Source organism: Capsicum annuum, chromosome 5 (assembly GCF_002878395.1).
Source record: "Capsicum annuum cultivar UCD-10X-F1 chromosome 5, UCD10Xv1.1, whole genome shotgun sequence".
NCBI lineage: Eukaryota > Viridiplantae > Streptophyta > Magnoliopsida > Solanales > Solanaceae > Capsicum > Capsicum annuum.
Genome location: NC_061115.1, coordinates 203,330,877 through 203,349,847, shown reverse-complemented (window position 1 = coordinate 203,349,847; position 18,971 = coordinate 203,330,877). Strand labels below are relative to the sequence as shown.

At 33.6% G+C, this 18,971-nt stretch overlaps 1 protein-coding gene across 1 annotated transcript in view; it reads left to right on the top strand.

Moving 5' to 3' along the window:
- The first annotated feature begins 17,018 nt into the window (after positions 1-17,018).
- Positions 17,019-18,971, top strand: part of LOC107871113 (carboxy-terminal domain RNA polymerase II polypeptide A small phosphatase 1) — an 11,475-nt gene continuing 9,522 nt past the window's right edge. Inside the window, exon 1 of the mRNA XM_016717914.2 lies at positions 17,019-17,558. Within this exon, the coding sequence (XP_016573400.1) occupies positions 17,208-17,558 (351 nt within the window). The 5' untranslated portion in view covers positions 17,019-17,207. The remainder of the gene's footprint in view (positions 17,559-18,971) is intronic.

The following is an 18,971-nucleotide window of genomic DNA, read 5'->3' as shown; positions in this document are numbered from 1 at the left end:
AATTAAAATTAGAGATCATTTAATTTATTTGATAATTTAAGTCTTTGCTATAGATAAATTAAATAAGCTATGTACCACAAAGTGATTTAGTACGAAAAACCTTTAAATTTTTATTTGATATTTTGAGTTATAAAATTATTTTACCGATTTGAAAAGAAAAGTTATGAAATTATTTATTTGTGGTGTTATATATGTCGTTTTAAGTATGATAAAATTTTAAGTGAAGGATACATATAATTTTAGGTAGATTCACGATAATAATACTACATTTTAGCTTCTTCTTTTTTTAATTTAAATCCGCATATACCCGTAATTTGCCTCCCGTCGTTTTATTTAAAAAAACCTACTCCAACCCGTTCTGCATCCGTCCTGCACCCACATAGCCTAAAACCCACACCGTTCTATTGTCATTCCTATCTCCAACATAGTTGTCTAGCAACATCACCGAGTCAGAAAATAAGTATCGAATGAGTTTGAAAACTTTACGTTATAGAGCATCAGATTAATGGCTAGGGAGTAATGAAAATCATGATGCAGTTAAAATGAGGGGTATAGATATATTTAAAATAGGAGTGTACATGATTTGGTTGGCTCGAATTTCTTAAATATCAAATCAAAATATTTTCATTGGGTTTTTTAATCTATAAATCAAATCAAATCAAATTAATAAAATTTAAATTTTTCAAAATTTTGGAGTTTTTCGTGTTTTCTCAATTTTTTCGATAAAATCTTCATACAAATATATAATTAACTTGTGTTTCAAATATTTCCTTAGTCCTAGGCTCATAGCAAGATACAATTATCTTAGATATTCCTTAAAATATGACATTAAATATTAAATAAGAAAATAAATTTAAGTTATATATTTATAACAAACTAAAGAATGGATATCCAACATTATTGTCACTTCTAGTGTTTAATTAAATATTTTTGTTAGCACTAAAATTGATTTAAGTCTTACTTGAATTAATTATTAATATATATGGGTTATAAAACTTATTGGACCATTCAGAGTTCTAAGATTAAGTTTGAAATAATATGTTGGAAGATAAGCACAATGAGAATAGTTTAAGAAATATTATAAATTAGATCATAGTAAATATTTTAAAAAATTGTACAAATATAATATCTGATTGGTTTGACCTTTTTTAGTTAAAATCAAACGAAACTTATTATAGTCAGATTTTTTTCAACACCAAATCATTAGTCGATTTTTTAATTTTTTTTTGAAAAATTCATGCAAAATGACAACCCACTATAATTATTTACAACTAAAATGTCCCGAATTTATAATATTATCGGAAATGACTCATTTTGTATATATAGTAATTACATATACCTTTTTCTGAAATAGTTGTTCGGCTAAATTAATTACCTAAAGTTTTTGATCATTCAACCATTTTGATCTTCTACTGCTCCTTCGTTGGTCGTTCATCTTCTTCATTTTCCTCCTCCTTTCTTCCTCCCCCATCCTCCTCGTTTTCCCCTTCTATATTCAATCATTAAAGCTTCTTTAAAAGCTTGATTTTAAAATTCAATCTACTGTAAACATGAACTGTTTCGAGTGAGTTATGTATTAAAAGATTTGAAACATCGAAAGAAACTCATATTTAAATTTGAAGTGATTTAGAGGAAATTTTATGTTGGTTAAATTAAATAAAAAAAAGTAAAATTAATTGCAAAATGAAAACAAACCCAAAGCTTTTTTTCGGATTGGTTGAATTTTTTCGGTGAAATTCAAGTTGGTCACGTGAAGAGCTAATCAGATTTGCTAAATTTTGTATGTTTTTCAGTTTGGATGTCAGAAATTTGATGATTTATGAAAGATTTTTGGTTCATATAGTTGAAATTATTGTTTTTTGAATAAAAATTGAAACTAAATTTGATCTTTTAATCGTTAACAGAGGATTGAAATGAAGAAGAATGGATGGATTGATGTGTCGATTTTGTTGTTTGAAATTAAATTTAGGTGTTGTGAAAAATAACAGTTATGAAACTGGAGAGCAAGATGCACTCACTTTGTTTTTAGTTGAAAAATGTTTTGATTGATGTATTCTTTAGTATTGTTGTCTCCGCGAGTTAAAGAGTTATGAGGCTTATAGTTTCTAATGAGCCAATCAGTAAAGTGTTTCATGCCTTATAATTTTCCTACGGTGATTAATAAGGGTGTGTTAATTACCGAGTAAAGCATCCAGTATCCCCTTGAACTATGATCAAATTTGCTACGACACACTCCAACTTTACAAGGATCGCCTATTACCCCTAAACTCGGTTTTAGTGTATTTTTGTCATCCTTTTTAACTGACACAAAAGAGTGTCAAAAATAAACTAAAATTGAGTCCAGGGAAGTAATAGGATTCATGTGAAGTTGAAATGTATCGTAGCAACTTTGACTATAGTCCGAAGGGATATTGGATGCTTAACTCTTAATTATCAAAAAAGAAAAGAAAAAATTATGTAAATGAAAATGAATTTTGGCGTCATTAGAAGAAGGAGGAGGAGGAGGAGAAGAAGAAGGAGGAGGAGGTGGAGAAGGCGAAGAAGAGGAGGAAGAGAAGGAAGAAGAGGAAGGAGAAGGAGAAGAAGAAGGAGGAGGAGGTGAAGGATTGGAAGAAGAAGAAGAAGCAAATGAGAAGGAGAAGGCTACATGTTGTTTATAAAATATCGACATGTGTTTATATAATATTTATACAATATAAATATGTGTTTATACAATATTTCTACAATACCAATATGTGTTTATACAATATTTCTACAATATTGATATATATTTATACATTATTTATAAAACTGATACATTCCATATATGTTACATATTTGTTTATGCAATATTGATACATTCCATATATACTACATATCCATTTGCATATCACATATACATGTTTATACACCATTTATATAATATTGATACATAAAAAAAAAAAAAATTTAAAATAATTTTTTTTCTTTTAATAAAGAAAAGCGCAACAAAAAAAGTTTTATTTTTAAAATATTAATGCTGGAAAAAGAAAAGAAAAATGAAGAAAATAGTCTAATGGTCATTTTAAGTAATAAACAAAACCTTGACTATTTTTTTAAAATAATTTACTTTTTTATATATAATTAAAACTTTCTCCTTTTTTTCGATTGCGGTTCATTTTTTCACTCGGAGGAACCTATTTTCCTACTGTGGATTCCAAATCATGATATGCATATTTTTCAGAGCAAAAGAATCTTTTGCCCATGTTCTCTTCAATAGATCCACTAACGTCTCTCTTTTCCACTAACGTTCCAGTAACGCTCCTCTTCTCCGACTGGTCGGCCGGCGCCGACGCCGGCAACAGGTAAGAGTACCCTTTTTTGCCTCTCCATCGAGCCCTCTCTCTTTCCCTAGCTCTCCTAAGCTACTTCTCTCTCTCCTTCCCCTTTCCCCCTCCTTCTTTTTCATCTAGCCACTGTAATCGTCGGCGAGATGGGGGTTTACGCCGGATTGACTCAGGCGACGGCCACCAGAGCGCAGATCTGGTAACGCACAGTAGAAGATCCAGCGACAGGTAAAGTGATTGTGAAAATCTGACGCTATATCTGCAGTGTATTTATATACACACAGTACACTAGAGTCATACATACACTAGAGTCTTAGTACAAGTTTTAAACTAGATTAGAGTTTTGTTGTAACATGAACTCTACTAGTAACATGATATTAACTACTGAAGCTTATCACTAACAACTAGAGCTTATCTCTAAGTAATCAATGAAAACACATGGATATGTCTTTGGAGAGAACTTGCTGCTTCCTTTGATGTAAGGAAAACACCTACACCCAAATACTTTCAAGCTATTATAGTCAGGATGTGCTCCATGAAACTTATGAAAAGGTGTTTCCTTCTTAAGAGCCGAAGATGGTAGCCTATTTATTAGAAAAATAGCTGTAAATAAGGCTTCTGTCCATAGAAACAAAGGCAATTTAGCATGGAACAATAGAGTTAGACCAATTTTTACCACATGCCTATGGTTCCTTTCTGCAATACCATTTTGCTCAGGTGTATTTGGACAAGAAATATGTCTAACAATCCCACAATTTTCCAAGTGATTAATTAATTGAGAACTAGAGAATTCACCACCTCCATTACATCGGAATATTTTAATGCTTTTAGTGAACTGTTTTTCAACCATCTTTTAGAACTTACTAAACACTTCAAAGAAGTTTGATTTTCTTCTTAATGGATAAAGCCATGTGTATCTACTATGATCATCTACAAACAGTGCATAAAATCTCATATGTTGTGAAGACTCAACAGGTGCAGGGCCCCATATATCACAATGAACTTTTAGCAAAGGTTCTTTTTCAATTTTATTTTTCAAATCAAAAGGCAATTTACAACCTTTACCCATTTGACAACTAACACAAACAGTAGGATTTTTATTCCAACAAGTGATATTGATACACTTGTTTCTGTCTAAAACTTCTAAGTACTTAGAATTTGGATGCCCAAATCGGGCATGCCAAACATCACTAGAACTAAAGATACTCCTTTTTACCTGCGTTGCTGTCAATGCTAGTGAATTGTTGCCTTCCAATGCATAAATATGTCCCCTTCTATATCCCTTGGCTAACTGCTTCCCTGTTTTCTTGTCCTTTACATCTAAAGTTAATTCATCAAACTCAATTGTTCAATAATTATCTTTGGTTAGCTTGCTTACTGATAATAGACTTCTTAAGTTCAGGAACAACTAGTACCTCTTTCAGTTTTAAGCTAGATACACTACCACTGCCAATATGTGTAATATTGAGTTTATTTTCATTTCCAACTACTATTTTATCAGATCCTTCGTAAGGTTTTAGATTAGATAGTTTACCAGAAGAGTTTGTCATATGAGTACTTGCTCCAGAATCCACATAGATTGCATTGTCTACATTTTTTAGATCATTTAAGTTGACAGATTCTAAGGCTTGAGGCAAGTCATCTTCAGCTTAGTATGAAAAATCCTATCTATAGAAGCATTTGAGTGCATTGTGGTTGTTTTTCTCACAGATCTGATAAGTAGCAGAGTCTTGCTTCTCCTTTAAGGGATTTGCAGTGTTTTGAGTAGGTGGTTGGTTAGAGCTTTGTCCAACTGCTCTAAAACCCCTGCCTCTTGAGTCGTAGCTTATGTTTCCTCTACCTCTATAGAAGTTTTCTCTACCCTTATAGTTGTTTTGCTTGCCATGACTGACCTGTTGAACAGTGAAAACAGTGTTGTGGTTGATTTACTGAGGTTCTTCTCCATCATCTTCCCTGAGATCAAAACCTCTTAAAGCATTAACTAATTGGTTCAGAGTTAGATAAGGAGGCTTACCAAGCATAACAATCCTGAATATCTTGTACTTGGGTCCTAGCCCTCTGGCAAAATTGATCACTTTACTGTCCTCATCCACTGGCTTGTGTATGGCTGCTAAACCATCACATATGCCTTTGAACTCCTAGAAGAACTCATCAATAGACTTGGATCCAAGTCTAATGGTTTGAAATTGTTGCTTCAACTGGAACTTTTTGTCCTTAGTGGCTTGGGGGTATGTTTCCTCCTAGATTTCCCATATTTCCCTGGCAGTTTTACAACCTACAATGAGGTATATAGTTTCTTCTGATAGTGTACCAAAGATCCAACTCCTCAATAACACATCCTTCTCCTCCCAATCATCAATGTCACTGCTCTTATTACCACTATTTTTGTCACTGTTGGAAATAGTTTCATTAGTGGTTTCTGCCTTGGACTCGTCCTTGATGAGATAGGCGAATTTCATAACTTAAATAAGTTACAAAATCTGAGTTCTTTATATCAGATAATTTGATGGCTTATGCTTAATAAGAACAAAAGCAATGGGGTGGTGGAGTGAGAAAGTTGAGAGTGAGTTTGAGGCTGATGCCATTTTAGAATAGGATTGTTTTAGCGATTAGAGAGTTGGTTAGCGGAATAAAGCTTAGCGCTCTGATACCATGTGAAAATCTGACGCTATGTAGAAGAGAAAGATTTGTGTTTATTCATGTTTACATAGTACATCTGCAGTGTATTTATGTACGCACAGTACACTAGAGTCATACATACACTAGAGTCCTAGTACAAGTTTTAAACTAGATTAGAGTTTTGTCATAACATGAACTTTACTAGTAACATGATATTAGCGACTGAAGCTTATCACTAACAACTGGAGCTTATCTCTAAGTAATCTTATCATTATCTTTAACAGTGACGACCGGGGACGCTCCGGCCGCCGTTTTCCAGTGAAGCTATTTTCAGCAACCAACTCCGAAAGCATAATTGACGGTACCATCAGCATGCAGGAGTACCCCGGTGCCACCTAAACTTTGATATTTAAATATTGTTACCTATATTTATACTTTACTAGTTATTATCTCTACCGTTTTGTTTGTTTTGTATTGTCTCTTGTGAGTATAGTGTAACTGTCTTCTTTTGATTATTGGTGGATAATTGTTGTGTGGTTCTAGCTGCTAAGTCGGATTGGGTATTTTGTGTGCGCTTTTTGTTTCCCTAATACTTTCTTATTTTCCCGTTTTTCTATTGTTGTTGTGTTGGGTTGTCTATTGGTTGGGGGCTTTGTTTGGGCTTTGATTTGGTTCTTAAGTGATGGCTGTAGTGATTGATGGTGAAATAGGGTCATGTTCGAGGGGTTTGGGGTTGGGGGCGATTTTAGGTGGGGGTAAAGTGGGGAGGTCAGGGGTAGGTGTGGGTGCTGGTTGGGTATTAGGGCTGGTACGGTGAGGGGTGGTAGAGAAGGTGCGAGGCGAGAGAAGATAGGTTGAGGGTTGGGTCTTGGAATATAGAGACCCTTCAGGGTAAGTCCATAGAGTTGGTGAAAATTCTTAAGAGGAGGAAGATTAATATTACGTGTGTTCAGGAGACTAAGTGGGTAGGTTCTAAGGCTAGAGATGTGGATGGGTATAAGTTGTGGTACTCAGGGAGCGACAGGCGTCGGAATAGAGTGGGTATCTTAGTGAATGATGAGCTTAGAGAGCAGGTGGTGGAGATTAAGAGGGTCAGTGATAGGCTGATGATGATTAAGTTGGTCTTTGGGGGGTTTACGTGGCATGTGTGTAGTGTTTATGCTTCGCAAGCGGGCTTGGAAGAGGAGGTGAAAGCGAGGTTTTAGAAGGCTTTGGACGAGGTGATGAGAAGCGTGCCTAGTTAGGAGAAGATTGTCATAGCAGGGGATTTCAATGGGCATATTGGGGTTTTGCCGGGAGGTTAGACGATGTGCATGGAGGTTTTTCTTTCGGTGATAGAAATGATGAAGGATCGACTCTATTGGAATTTGCGAGGGCTTTTGGGCTGGTGGTGGTAAATTCGAACTTTCCGAAGAAGGAGGATCACCTGATTACCTTCCGAAGCGTGATAGCCAAGACTCAAATTGACTTTCTGCTGCTTAGAAAGGGGGATAGGGTTTTATGTAAGGACTGTAAAGTCATTCCGAGTGAGTATCTTTAGACTCAGCACGGGCTTCTAGTGATGGACTTGATTATTACGAAGAGCAAAAAGAGGAGGGCTGGAGAGGGTCGGCCTAGAATTAGGTGGGGTGGCTTGACACCTATTAGTGGGCTGGAGTTAGAGGAGAAAGTGGCGGGATTGGATGTGTGGGATTGTAGAGGGGACGTGGATGCTACGTGGGATAAGGCTGCCAGTTGCAGTACGGAGACTGCTAGAGAAATGTTGGGTGTTTCGAGGGGTCGGGCAGGTCGCCATAAGGGGGACTGGTGGTGGAATGAAGAAGTTAAGAAGAAAGTGGAGAGTAAGAAAATGGAGTATATTAAGTTGGTGAAAAGTAAAGATGCAGAGGAGAAACGAGTGAATAGGGAGGTCTACAAAGTAGCAAGAAAGGAGGCTAAGAAAACAGTTACTGCTGCTAAGACAGCAGCGTTTGAAAGCTTGTATGTGGGATTAGAAGAGAAAGGGGAGGAAAAAAGGTTGTTTAGGCTTGCTAAGGCTAAGGAGCGGAAGGGTCGGGACCTGGACTAAGTTAAGTGCATTAAGAGGGGGGATGGTAGAGTTTTAGTGGAGGATGTCCAAATTAAGAAGAGATAGCAGGAGTATTTTCAGAGGCTTTTGAACGAGGAGGGGGACAAAGATATTGAGTTAGGAGAGCTGGAGCTCTCGAAGGATAGATGTGATTTTGGTTATTGTAGATGTTTTACGATTGAGGAAGTCAGAGAAGCTATTCACAAAATACGGAGGGGAAGGGCGACGGGGCCTGATGAGATTCCGGTGGATTTTTGGAATTTTGTAGGTAGGGCAGGTTTAAGGTGGTTGACTGATTTGTTTAATAATATTTTTAAGATGGGGAGAATGCCTGAGGCTTTTAGGTGGAGTACGATGATTCCGTCATATAAAAACAAGGGCGACATTTAGAGTTGCACCAACTATAGAGGTATCAAAATGTTGAGCCATACTATGAATATTTGGGAGAGGGTGGTTGAGCGGAGATTGAGGAAGCTCACGTCTATTTTGGAGAATCCATTTGGTTTTATGCCTGGTCGTTCGACGACGGAGGCAATCCACTTGGTTAGGAGATTGGTGGAGCAGTATAGAGAAAGAAAGAGGGATTTACACATGGTGTTCATTGACTTGGAGAAGACGTATGACAAAGTACCTAGGGAGGTTCTTTGGAGATGCTTAGAGGAAAGAGGGGGTCCCGGTGGTGTACATTAGAGTTATTAAGGGCATGTACGATGTAGGAAAGACTCGGGTGCGAACGCCAGGGGAGGGAGGGACTCAGAGCATTTTTCAGTCGAGATAGGGTTGCATCAAGGTTCGACTCCTAGTCCTTTTCTGTTTGCGTTGGACGTGTTGATGCGAAGTATTCAAGGGGAGGTACCTTGGTGTATGTTGTTTGTGGACGATGTAGTGTTGATTGATTAGACGCGAGGGGGGGCGGGGGAAGGAAAAATTGGAGGTTTAGAGGTAAACCCTTGAATCTAAAGGGTTCAGGTTGAGTAGGTCCAAGACGAAATATATGGAATGCAAGTTTAGTGACTTGAAGCAAGAGGAAGATGTAGTGGTGAGGTTGGATTCCCAGGATGTTTGTAAGAGGGGTTGTTTTAAGTATCTTGGGTCTTTGATTTAGGGGAATGGTGAGATAGATGAGGATGTTTCTAATAGTATTTGAGTAGGTTGGATGAAGTGAAGGCTGGCCTCGGGAGTGTTGTGTGATAAGAAGGTCCCAGTTAAGCTTAAAGGCAAATTCAACTGAGTGGCAGTCCAGCTAGCTATGATCTATGGAGTAGAGTGTTGGCCAGTCAAAAACTCTCACCTTCAAAGAATGAAGGTGGCGGAAATGAGAATGTTACGTGGGATGTGTGGACTTACTAGAGGGGATAGAGTTTGGAATGAGACAGTTCGGGAGAAGGTGGAAGCGATTTCGGTGGAGAACAAGAGGCGGGAAGGAAGGCTGAGATGGTTTGGGCATGTGATGAGGAGGGGCACGGATGCCTCAGTTCATAGGTGTGAGAGGCTAGCGTTGGATGGCTTCAGGAGGAGGAGAGGTAGACCGAAGAAGTACTGAAGGGAAGTGATTAAACATGATATGGAGCAGCTTCAGCTCACTGAGGACATGACCCTAGATAGGAAGGTGTGGAGGTTGCGGATAAAGGTAGAAGGATAGGTTGTGTGAGTGGGTGGTAGCTAGTAGTTAGAAGAGCCCTGGTATAGCCAGGTTACTAATCCTAGGACTGTGTCCATAAGTAAAAGCTCTTTGTCAGGAGGTTTGGGGGTGGAGGGTGTCTCTGGCCGGTGAGTATCTGTTACTACTAGGTGGGTGTCGTTTTTCGAATGCCCTATTTCTTATCTCTTATTGCACATTGCACTTGGTTACCTTATCTCATACTGCTTTGATTTATATTTTTATGTCTTAACCCTTTTTATGTGATGCCATCCATCTTGCTTCATGTTTCATTACGCTTTTATTTATTATTCCTTATCTTGAGCCGAGGGTTTATCGGAAACAGCCTCTCTACTTCTTTGGAGGTAGCAGTATGGACTGCGTACACTTTACCCTCCCTAGACCCCACTTTGTGGGAATACGCTGGGTTTTTTGTTGTTGTGGTGGTTCATTTTGTTCACTCCTAATTTGAAGTTATATCCTTTGTAACACCTTGCATGAATCTCGCCTCCCATAACGACCATATCTCAGATATTTTTTTTCTTTACGTGGTAAATTGAGTAACTAATTTTGAGAATTCCAAATTAGCTGAATTGATCACTACACTCTTAATTAAGCTTATCCTGACTTGTCACTTAAATGTTCCCGGCCTTGGTAACTCCGGAACCAGATCTACAAGGATCACATGTCTATATAACAATATCGGAGAAACTCATAAGCTAAGGTTGCTACCACGCGCCTTTTGCAATGTCATATCCGATCTGTCTTCAATTTCTACGTATTATCTTTCAACACCTTACTCATCATGTTATGTTAAAGTTTGATTTTTCAGTCCATGTGGATCCAGGAATTCTCGGCCTGTTTACATACATATAAGGCCCATTTATACTCTATTCGAGTCTTTGTGGCTTTGTCCACCTTAAACAAGATGATATATATGTTGTAGTTGTAAGCAACCATGTAAGATCCAATGCAAAATATTAATAAAGAAATAATGTATTAGTTTTACGTATACGTCAATGTTCCTGAGAACATAAATAAGAAACAAAAATCAATTTACTATTCCTTCTAATTTCATATATTAACTATTCATTCGTTCCATTTTATATGAAGGGGTTTAGAATACATATATTGGATATAGTAGAAGCGCACACACCTAATTTTCACAATAATAATAAAGATTCACATAAAATAAAATTGAATTGGAGTAACTTTTAAAATTTTTGTGGAACAACTTAAATTTGATAGAAAATTGAGATTCTTCCTAGGAAATTGCATGTCATAGATCCAAATATGGATGACTTTAGATATTTGATCTCAATTAGACATGTCTTTAAAGAATAATCTTCGATATTTTTTAAGTATAGTACAAGTATCATTTTACCCCTCAAATATATTTTTTAAACTTTCCATACTTATTTGTCTTTCAAATTTTATTTTTTATTATTTTTACTTTTTATTTTTCCTTTACTTTTATTATTCTATTTTTTATTATTTTCCTTTAATTTTATTTTCATGTTTTAATTCATTTGTCTCAACTTTTTTTTTTCTCAAGCATTATCTATTTTTTTTTTTTCCTTTTTTTTATTCATTTGTCTTTAACCTTTATTTTTCTTTTATTTTTTATTTTTATTAGTTCTCTTTTTTTTCCCACATTTTTCTCAAAATTTATTTTTATTGTTTCCTCTAATTTTTTGTTTTCTCAATTTTTTTAATTCTTCGCTTTTTTCTTAATCTTTATATTTTCCTTGCCTTTTTTTTTTCTTACTCTTTTTTTATTTCTCTATTTTGTTTGATCACTTTTTTCTTTTAGTTCTCTTTTTTCCCCTCATTTTTTTCAAACTTTATTTTTATTTTTCTCAATTTTTTTAATTCTTCGCTTTTTTCTTGATCTTTATTTTTTTTTCTCAATCTTTTTTTTTATTTCTCTATTTTGTATGATCGTTTTTTTTTCTCAACTTCTATTATATTTTGCTAATAAATAAAAAATTGAAAAATCCGCAAAGAGATCTTTTTTTGACATCAAAGCAAATTTAAGGGCATGAATTGTTGTTACGAAATTCTTTAAAAATTCTTGAGATGAGTCGTGTCTCTAAGGCGAAAGTTGTAGAATATCTCATAAATAAAGGCATAATGTGGTAGTGTCAACTCTTGTCCGTGAGGCATAATTTATTATTTGAAAGTCCTCGAGCAAAGTCTTGCCTCTAAGGCAAGAGTTGTAGAACATTCCATAAATGAAAACATAACGTGGTAGTGTCAACTCTTACTCGTGAGGCATAATTTATTATTTGAAAGTCCTTGAGCTAAGTCTTGTCTCTAAGGCAAGAGTTGTAAAACATCCTGTAAATGAAGACATAACGTGGTAAGGGTCAACTCTTGCCCGTAAGGCATAATTTGTAGTTTGAAAGTCTTTGAGTTAAGTCTTGACTCTAAGGTAATAGTTGTAGAACATCTCATAAATAAAAACATAAAGTGGTAAAGTCAACTCTTGCCCGTGGGGTATAATTTGTAGTTTGAAAGTTCTTGAGCTAATTAAGTCTTACCTCTAAGGCAAGAGTTGTAGAACATTCCGTAAATGAAGACATAACGTGGTAGTATCAACTCTTGCCCGTGGGACATAATTTGTAGTTTGAAAGTTCTTGAGCTAAGTCTTGCCTCTAAGACAATAGTTGTAGAATATCTCATAAATGAAAACATAACGTGGTAGAGTCAACTCTTGCTCGTGGGGTATAATTTATTAGTTGAAAGTCCTTGAGCTAAGTCTTGCTTCTAAGACAATAGTTGTAGAACATCTCATAAATGAAAATATAACGTGGTAGAGTCAACTCTTGCCCATGAGGCATAATTTGTAGTTTGAAAGTCCTTGAGCTAATTAAGTCTTGCTTCTAAGGCAATAGTTGTAGAACATCTCATAAATGAAAACATAATGTGGTAGAGTCAACTCTTGTCTGTGGGGCATAATTTATTGTTTGCAAGTCCTTGAGCTAAGATTTGTCTCTAAGGCAATAGTTGTTGAACATCTTATAAATGAAAATATAACGTGGAAGAGTCAACTCTTGTCCATGTAACATAATTTATTGTTTGAAAGTCCTTGAGCTAAGTTTTGCTTCTAAGACAATAGTTGTAGAATATCTCATAAATGAAAACATAACGTGGTAGAGTCAACTCTTGCTCGTGGGGTATAATTTATTGTTTGAAAGTCTTTGAGCCAAGTCTTGCCTCGAAGGTAAGAGTTATAAAACATCTCATGAATCAAAGTATAATGTGGTAATGTCAACTCTTGCCCATGAAATATAACTTATTGTTTGAAAGTCATAAGTCTTACCTCTCCAATGTAGTAGTGTCAACATTTGCCTATGAAGCACAGCTTATTGTTCGAAAGTCATAAATCTTGCCTTTATAATGTGATGTGGCAACTCTTGCTCAGCAAATGTAACTTGAATGGAAGAAATCAAAGAAAAGAACAAAAATAATAAAAATTGTGAAAAAGAAGAAAAATATTTAAAAAATAAAAATCAAAGAAAATGTAGAAGTTGAGAGAGAATATGAAAAAAATAAAGGTTGATAAAAAAAAAGATTAAATAAAAATAAAGGTCGAGAAAAATTTAAAAAGAAAAAAAGAAAAGAAAAGAAAAAATAAAAATCAAAGAAATATATATATATATATATATAAGTAGACGTTGAAAGGTGTAAAGAAAAAAAGTAAGAGTTGAGAAAAACTAAAAAAAAACTAAAAAAAAAAAGAGAGGAAAGACAAAATAATAATAATAAAAAAAGAAGTTGAGAGGAAAAAAAGGAAAAAAGAAAGGGCTGAGAAAGTTTAAAATAAAAAATAAAAATCAAAGTAAAATAAAAAATAAAAAACATAAAAGTTGAACGATATGTTATTCATCATGAAGATCATTTATGTAGTTTACTTTTTTTATTAGGGCAATTAGTCCAAAAAAAAATATTAATTAGTAGGTAAAAAACTATTTTAAAGAATTTTTTTTATTTGAGACTAAAATTTGAAAGTCACTTTAATTTGCGTCTATTTTTTAAATTCATCCGGTTCTTCCTGTAGTATATAACTGTGCAGCTTCACTAAACTTTGCTAAGTTTCCAAAGGCAATTTCCCTTCGATTTATCACACGTTCTTTCCTTTTGTTTTAGAGTTTCATTTCTATAAAAATATGGTAATTTTATGATTAGAGGTGGATTTAGGATCCAGAGACTTCGGATGTTAAGTAGATTCATCGATCAAATTAATCAGAGACTTCAAATTCTAGATGCGCGCCAACTAATGGCTAAGGGATTCATTCGAACCTTTTCGGTGAAAAGTTATACTACTATTTATATTTGATTAAAATTACTTTCATGTATATATAGTAGATATTGAATCCCTTTGATTAATTCGCGTGTCTACCTCTTTCAATTTTGAACCCCCATTTTGGCTGCTTCGACTTTCTTTTATATTCTAAAAAGGAAAGTAAAAAAATATCGTTCAAAATTACAAAGGGTTATATGCATTGAGAAAACAACGGAGTGATGAGATTCCGATGATGACTGATAAAGAAATTCCACGAAGTGGACGACGAGAGAAGAAGTAAGAAGTGTGATGGGTTCATAGAGCCGGTTTAGAAAGAGGAATGGACAATTTTTTTACGTGTTCATCTTTTAATTTAAATAATAATTAATAAGAAATAAAAGAAAAGTCAAAGAAGAAACATAATTGAATAATTAATAAAACTTGTCAAAATTAAGTTGTCGGATAGAACAAAAATGAATTAATAAAGCTTGTCAAAATTAAGTTGCCAGTGGGTTTCAAATCCGTGCCCCTTTGGCAAAATAAAAGACCTTTGTCGCTAGCCCTGCAAACCACTTCCATTCTCTAGTGACAAGTTTATTATCTATACTATATACTTATATAAAGATTTTTCCTCGAAATTTGCGAGAGACGTGATATCTTCACGAATCTTATTAGATCCATCCCTAATTACAAATATATATTCAGTGAAATTTTATAAGCAAAATTTGAGGAGAGTTGAATGTGCGTAGAGGTAAAGAGTATTTCCGAAAGATTTTCGACTCAAATATAAGTAAGTCCAAGTACAAAGAAGAAAACATAGCAGTGCAAAACAATATATATCCATTCCTATCAAGGGTAAAATGGGAAACACACACATATATATAAAATACTTTTGATTTTAGAAGTTAAACGACTAAATTGAAACAATAATTTTTAGAAAGAAAATCAACCAATACAAAACGAAGAGAGTAACAAATAAAGCAATGCAAAGCCTAAATTTTTTATTTTTTTATTTTAAATATCAAAATAGTGTAATAACAACCACGAATAATAAATAGTAAAAACAAGAATTGTTATAATACGATCAGTACACGGACAAAAATTTCAATCAATCCTAACCCCTAAAAAACATGATAACCATCTACGATCCACTAACTCTCTACCTAAGTTCATGTCAATTTCAGAACTTGAGGCTATATTTTCTCTTTTATGTTAAGAACATTCGAAAACATATATGTAGACATCAATTTTACTTTGTTTACAATGTAAAAATTATTGTATGCAGCCGCTACCTCATAAGATCACTTCATGTACACAAAAATAATAAATAAAGTGAACAGTTGAACTACTTCTAAATTCGGTCCAAATGTTACTACTATCTTTTTTGTTCCAAATGATATGTTGCATTTAATAAATCTGAGGCAGTTATTATAGTTTATCAATCAACAAAAATTAAAGCTACCAAACATGGACTAGAAAGGTAAACAAAACAATAAAAGGAGTCAAGAGTATAATTCTAAGTTGTTAGAATTATTAAAATTTGTTCTCGTATCAAATTCTTAAAAAAGTATACTATTTTTTGAAGGATTTGACCACACCTATTAATATTTTTAAAGAATCTAAGCAATATATATATAGTTTTATTCTTCTCACCGTTAACAGGTCTCATCTTTATTTATATCAATAGACACAATCTTACTACTACAACAACATACCCAATATATTTTATAATTGAGGATAAAATATACACAATCCATGACTACCACATATGATTTTCCTATTTATGATTTCTGAATTCATTATTCAAAATGGTAGTATATTATATTAATTAATATCCACTCCAGAGAAAAAGCATAACTTTATTCCTACTTTGGTAAAACTTTGGTTTTAGAATCCCACTTTCATTACATTCTCAAAATTTTAAATAAAATAAAATATATAAAAAGAGAAAATAAAAGGCCTCTACCTCTTTCCCAATTCAGACAAAAGCTTTTCTTTTTCCCAATAAAAACGTTAAATTTTTGTTTTTGGAACCACAAAAAAAATAAAAAAATAAAGAAAAACACCAATAACACAGAGTCTCATGTAAAGAGTTTCAATAGCAATTGTCCGCCCCCGCTCCACCCCATCGCGTGTCAAATACTCTCTTTCTCGGTCGTACAATATACAAGGGCTCGTTTGGCATTGAAATTTGTGAAATTTGGAAAATATTTTTCATTTTTTAAGGGAAGTTTGGCGCTAAAATTATAAAAAGTCATATAAGTTTAATTTTTTGTTTTTAAAATTTTAAAGTAAAATTTGATAGTCCTCCCATTTTTATTTGTTCCAAACAACATGTTTAAAACACAAGATCACAAATGTTTGTTACTTTCTTAAATTATATCAAATTCAAATCATATAAATAAATTAAAACAAAAAGAATATTTGAAATTGATGTTTCTAGAAATAATATGTGCCATATAAGAATTTCAATTTTTTTTTTTAATTTAAAGTTGGAGGTAGATCTGTGCACTTATACGTATAATTTTAATGTCTCATATTTTGATATTTTCTCGATAAACTAATTCTATTTTTTTCACAAATTAAAGTTTATTGCATCTCTTTTAGAGGAATTGTGTTTAACTATGAATACACTATAATTATTTTTATTGCTTTGGAGTAAAAATTACTTTTTAATAGTATTTTTCAAATTCTAAAATTTAGCTTCAAATTAAATGATCCAAATTTTCATATTTTTATCTCCGAAGAAAATTTTCAAAATCCAACATAAAAAAAATTAAATATATTCATAGCCAAACTAACCACTAAATTCAAATGAGCGACTCCAAAATTCTTTTTTTTTGGTCAAATAACTATTTCACTATAATAATACTCCTCCCGCCCAACAATAGTATTGACTTGACACAAAAATAATACCTAAATAATAAAAATAATACGTAAATAATTTATTTTTATTATTTTTTAAATATAATAAAATTTATGTCTCAAATAATAAATAATAATAAAATAAATTATTTATTAATTTTTTAAATTAATATTATTAAATATTTTAAAAATATTATAGAAGTAATAGAAAACTACTAAGGTAGAATAATAATAATCCTATCCTAAGTATTAATAATAAATAATACACTCCGCATCTACTCATAATCGCTACTTCAAAAAAACAAAAACAAAAAAAAAACTTTGAATTCTCCATTATTCTGTCATTTTTGACTTCCACAGTACCCATCCTTCGCCGGTAATTCCACAAATTCACCGAATTTTCATTTTCCGGCCACCGGAATCATGCCGGAGCTAATTCAAGCTAAACAAGTCTACGCGCCGCCGCCCCAGCCGCCGCCGCCGACGAGAACATTACAAATTTGGAAATCGCTATTAAATTGGCTCGCTTTCTTCTTCCAGATCTTTATCCAGATCCTTAAAGGAACGCCTTTCGTAACTCAAGTTCTCTCCTATTTTGGCCTACGTAATAGTAGTTCTCTTCTCTCTTCTTCTCCGCAGTTTAAACCGTTGCCGGATGTTGAGCTGCCGGAGGAGGAAGAATCTCCACCGTCAGCCGTCGCTCTGTCGGCTCTGAAAATCAACGGCGGAAGTGTACCGATTAGTGTTGAAGAGGAACGTTTAAAGAGGCTAACGGTAAAGCTTTAGACCTTTAATATTTACTGATATTGATAATGTTTCTGTTTTAAAATAAAATAGTTGTCGTATTTTGCTTTTCTAGAGTTAATTTAACTACTTTTCAAAGCTGAATTAGATCACAGTAAATGTTGATAATACCTCTGTTGGAAAATAGTTGTTATGTTTTGCTTCTCGAGAGTCTGAGTTAACTAATTTTCAAAGCTAAATTAGATTACAGTAAAGTTTAACATTTACTGATGTTGATAATACCTCTGTTCTGAAATAGTTGTCGCGTTTTGCTTTTCCAGAGTTAATTTAACTAATTTTTAAAGCTGAATTAGATCACAGTAAAAGCGTTGATAATACATCTGTTCGAAAATAGTTTGTTATGTTTTGCTTCTCGAGAGTTGAGCTAACTAATTTTCTGATGTGCCTCAAGTTATACAAACTTATTCCAGGAGGCAAAATAAACAATAATAAGACTTAGTATAAGTTATACAAACTTATTTCAGGGTGTTTTTTTCTGTAGAAAAAGGGGCAGGGCAGTAGAAGAAGGTATTCAGAAAAAAAGGAAAAGGGAATTCTGGAGTGTTCTAGCCTCGAATGTCTAGGAATGTCGAAATCTGTGTAATCTTAGTATTATGTATTCTATAACTGAATTTCATTCATGTCTTAGGTTGTATTTTAAGGTGTTAGCAGTTTCCAAGAGGCTGTTTCGGAATTCTGGTTAAAATATCACTGTATTTAGTGTAAAAGTTAGTATTTGTTCCTTTATTTACTGTTTCCGACAGAAAAATCTATCATTTTCTAAATTAGATTATGGTAAAGTTTTATAGATCTTAATATTAACTGATGTTGATATTCTCTCTGTTACAAAATAGTTGTGTTTTGCTTCACGAGAGTCAATTTAACTATTTTTTAGAGCTAAATTAGATCACGGTAAAGTTAATATTTACTGATGTTGATACTCCCTCCTTTCCAAATAGTTGTCTCGTTTCGTCTTTCGAGAGTCAATTTAACTAATTTTCAAAGCTAAATTAGATTATGATAAAGATTTCTACACCTTAATATTTACTGATGTTGATAATGCCCCTGGCCCTCTATTATAAAATAGTTGTCGAGTTTTGCTTCTCACGAGTTGGGTTTAACTAATTCTTGAAGCTAAATTAGATTAGATTAATGCAATATTTTAAAATTAATATTTAGATAATCAAAAACTATATGGGGAAGTGTTCCGTCATTCATAGCTCTCTCGACTCCGTGAATCTCTACCGGAAGTGTTCCGATTATTGTTGAGGACGAGTAACATTTACAAAGGCTCACGGTAAAACTTTGTAGACCTTAATATTTATTGATGTTGATATAATTGGTTAGCTGTAGTTGGATTTGAGTATTCCATTTTCCTTTTGGCATAATACATAAACAAACACT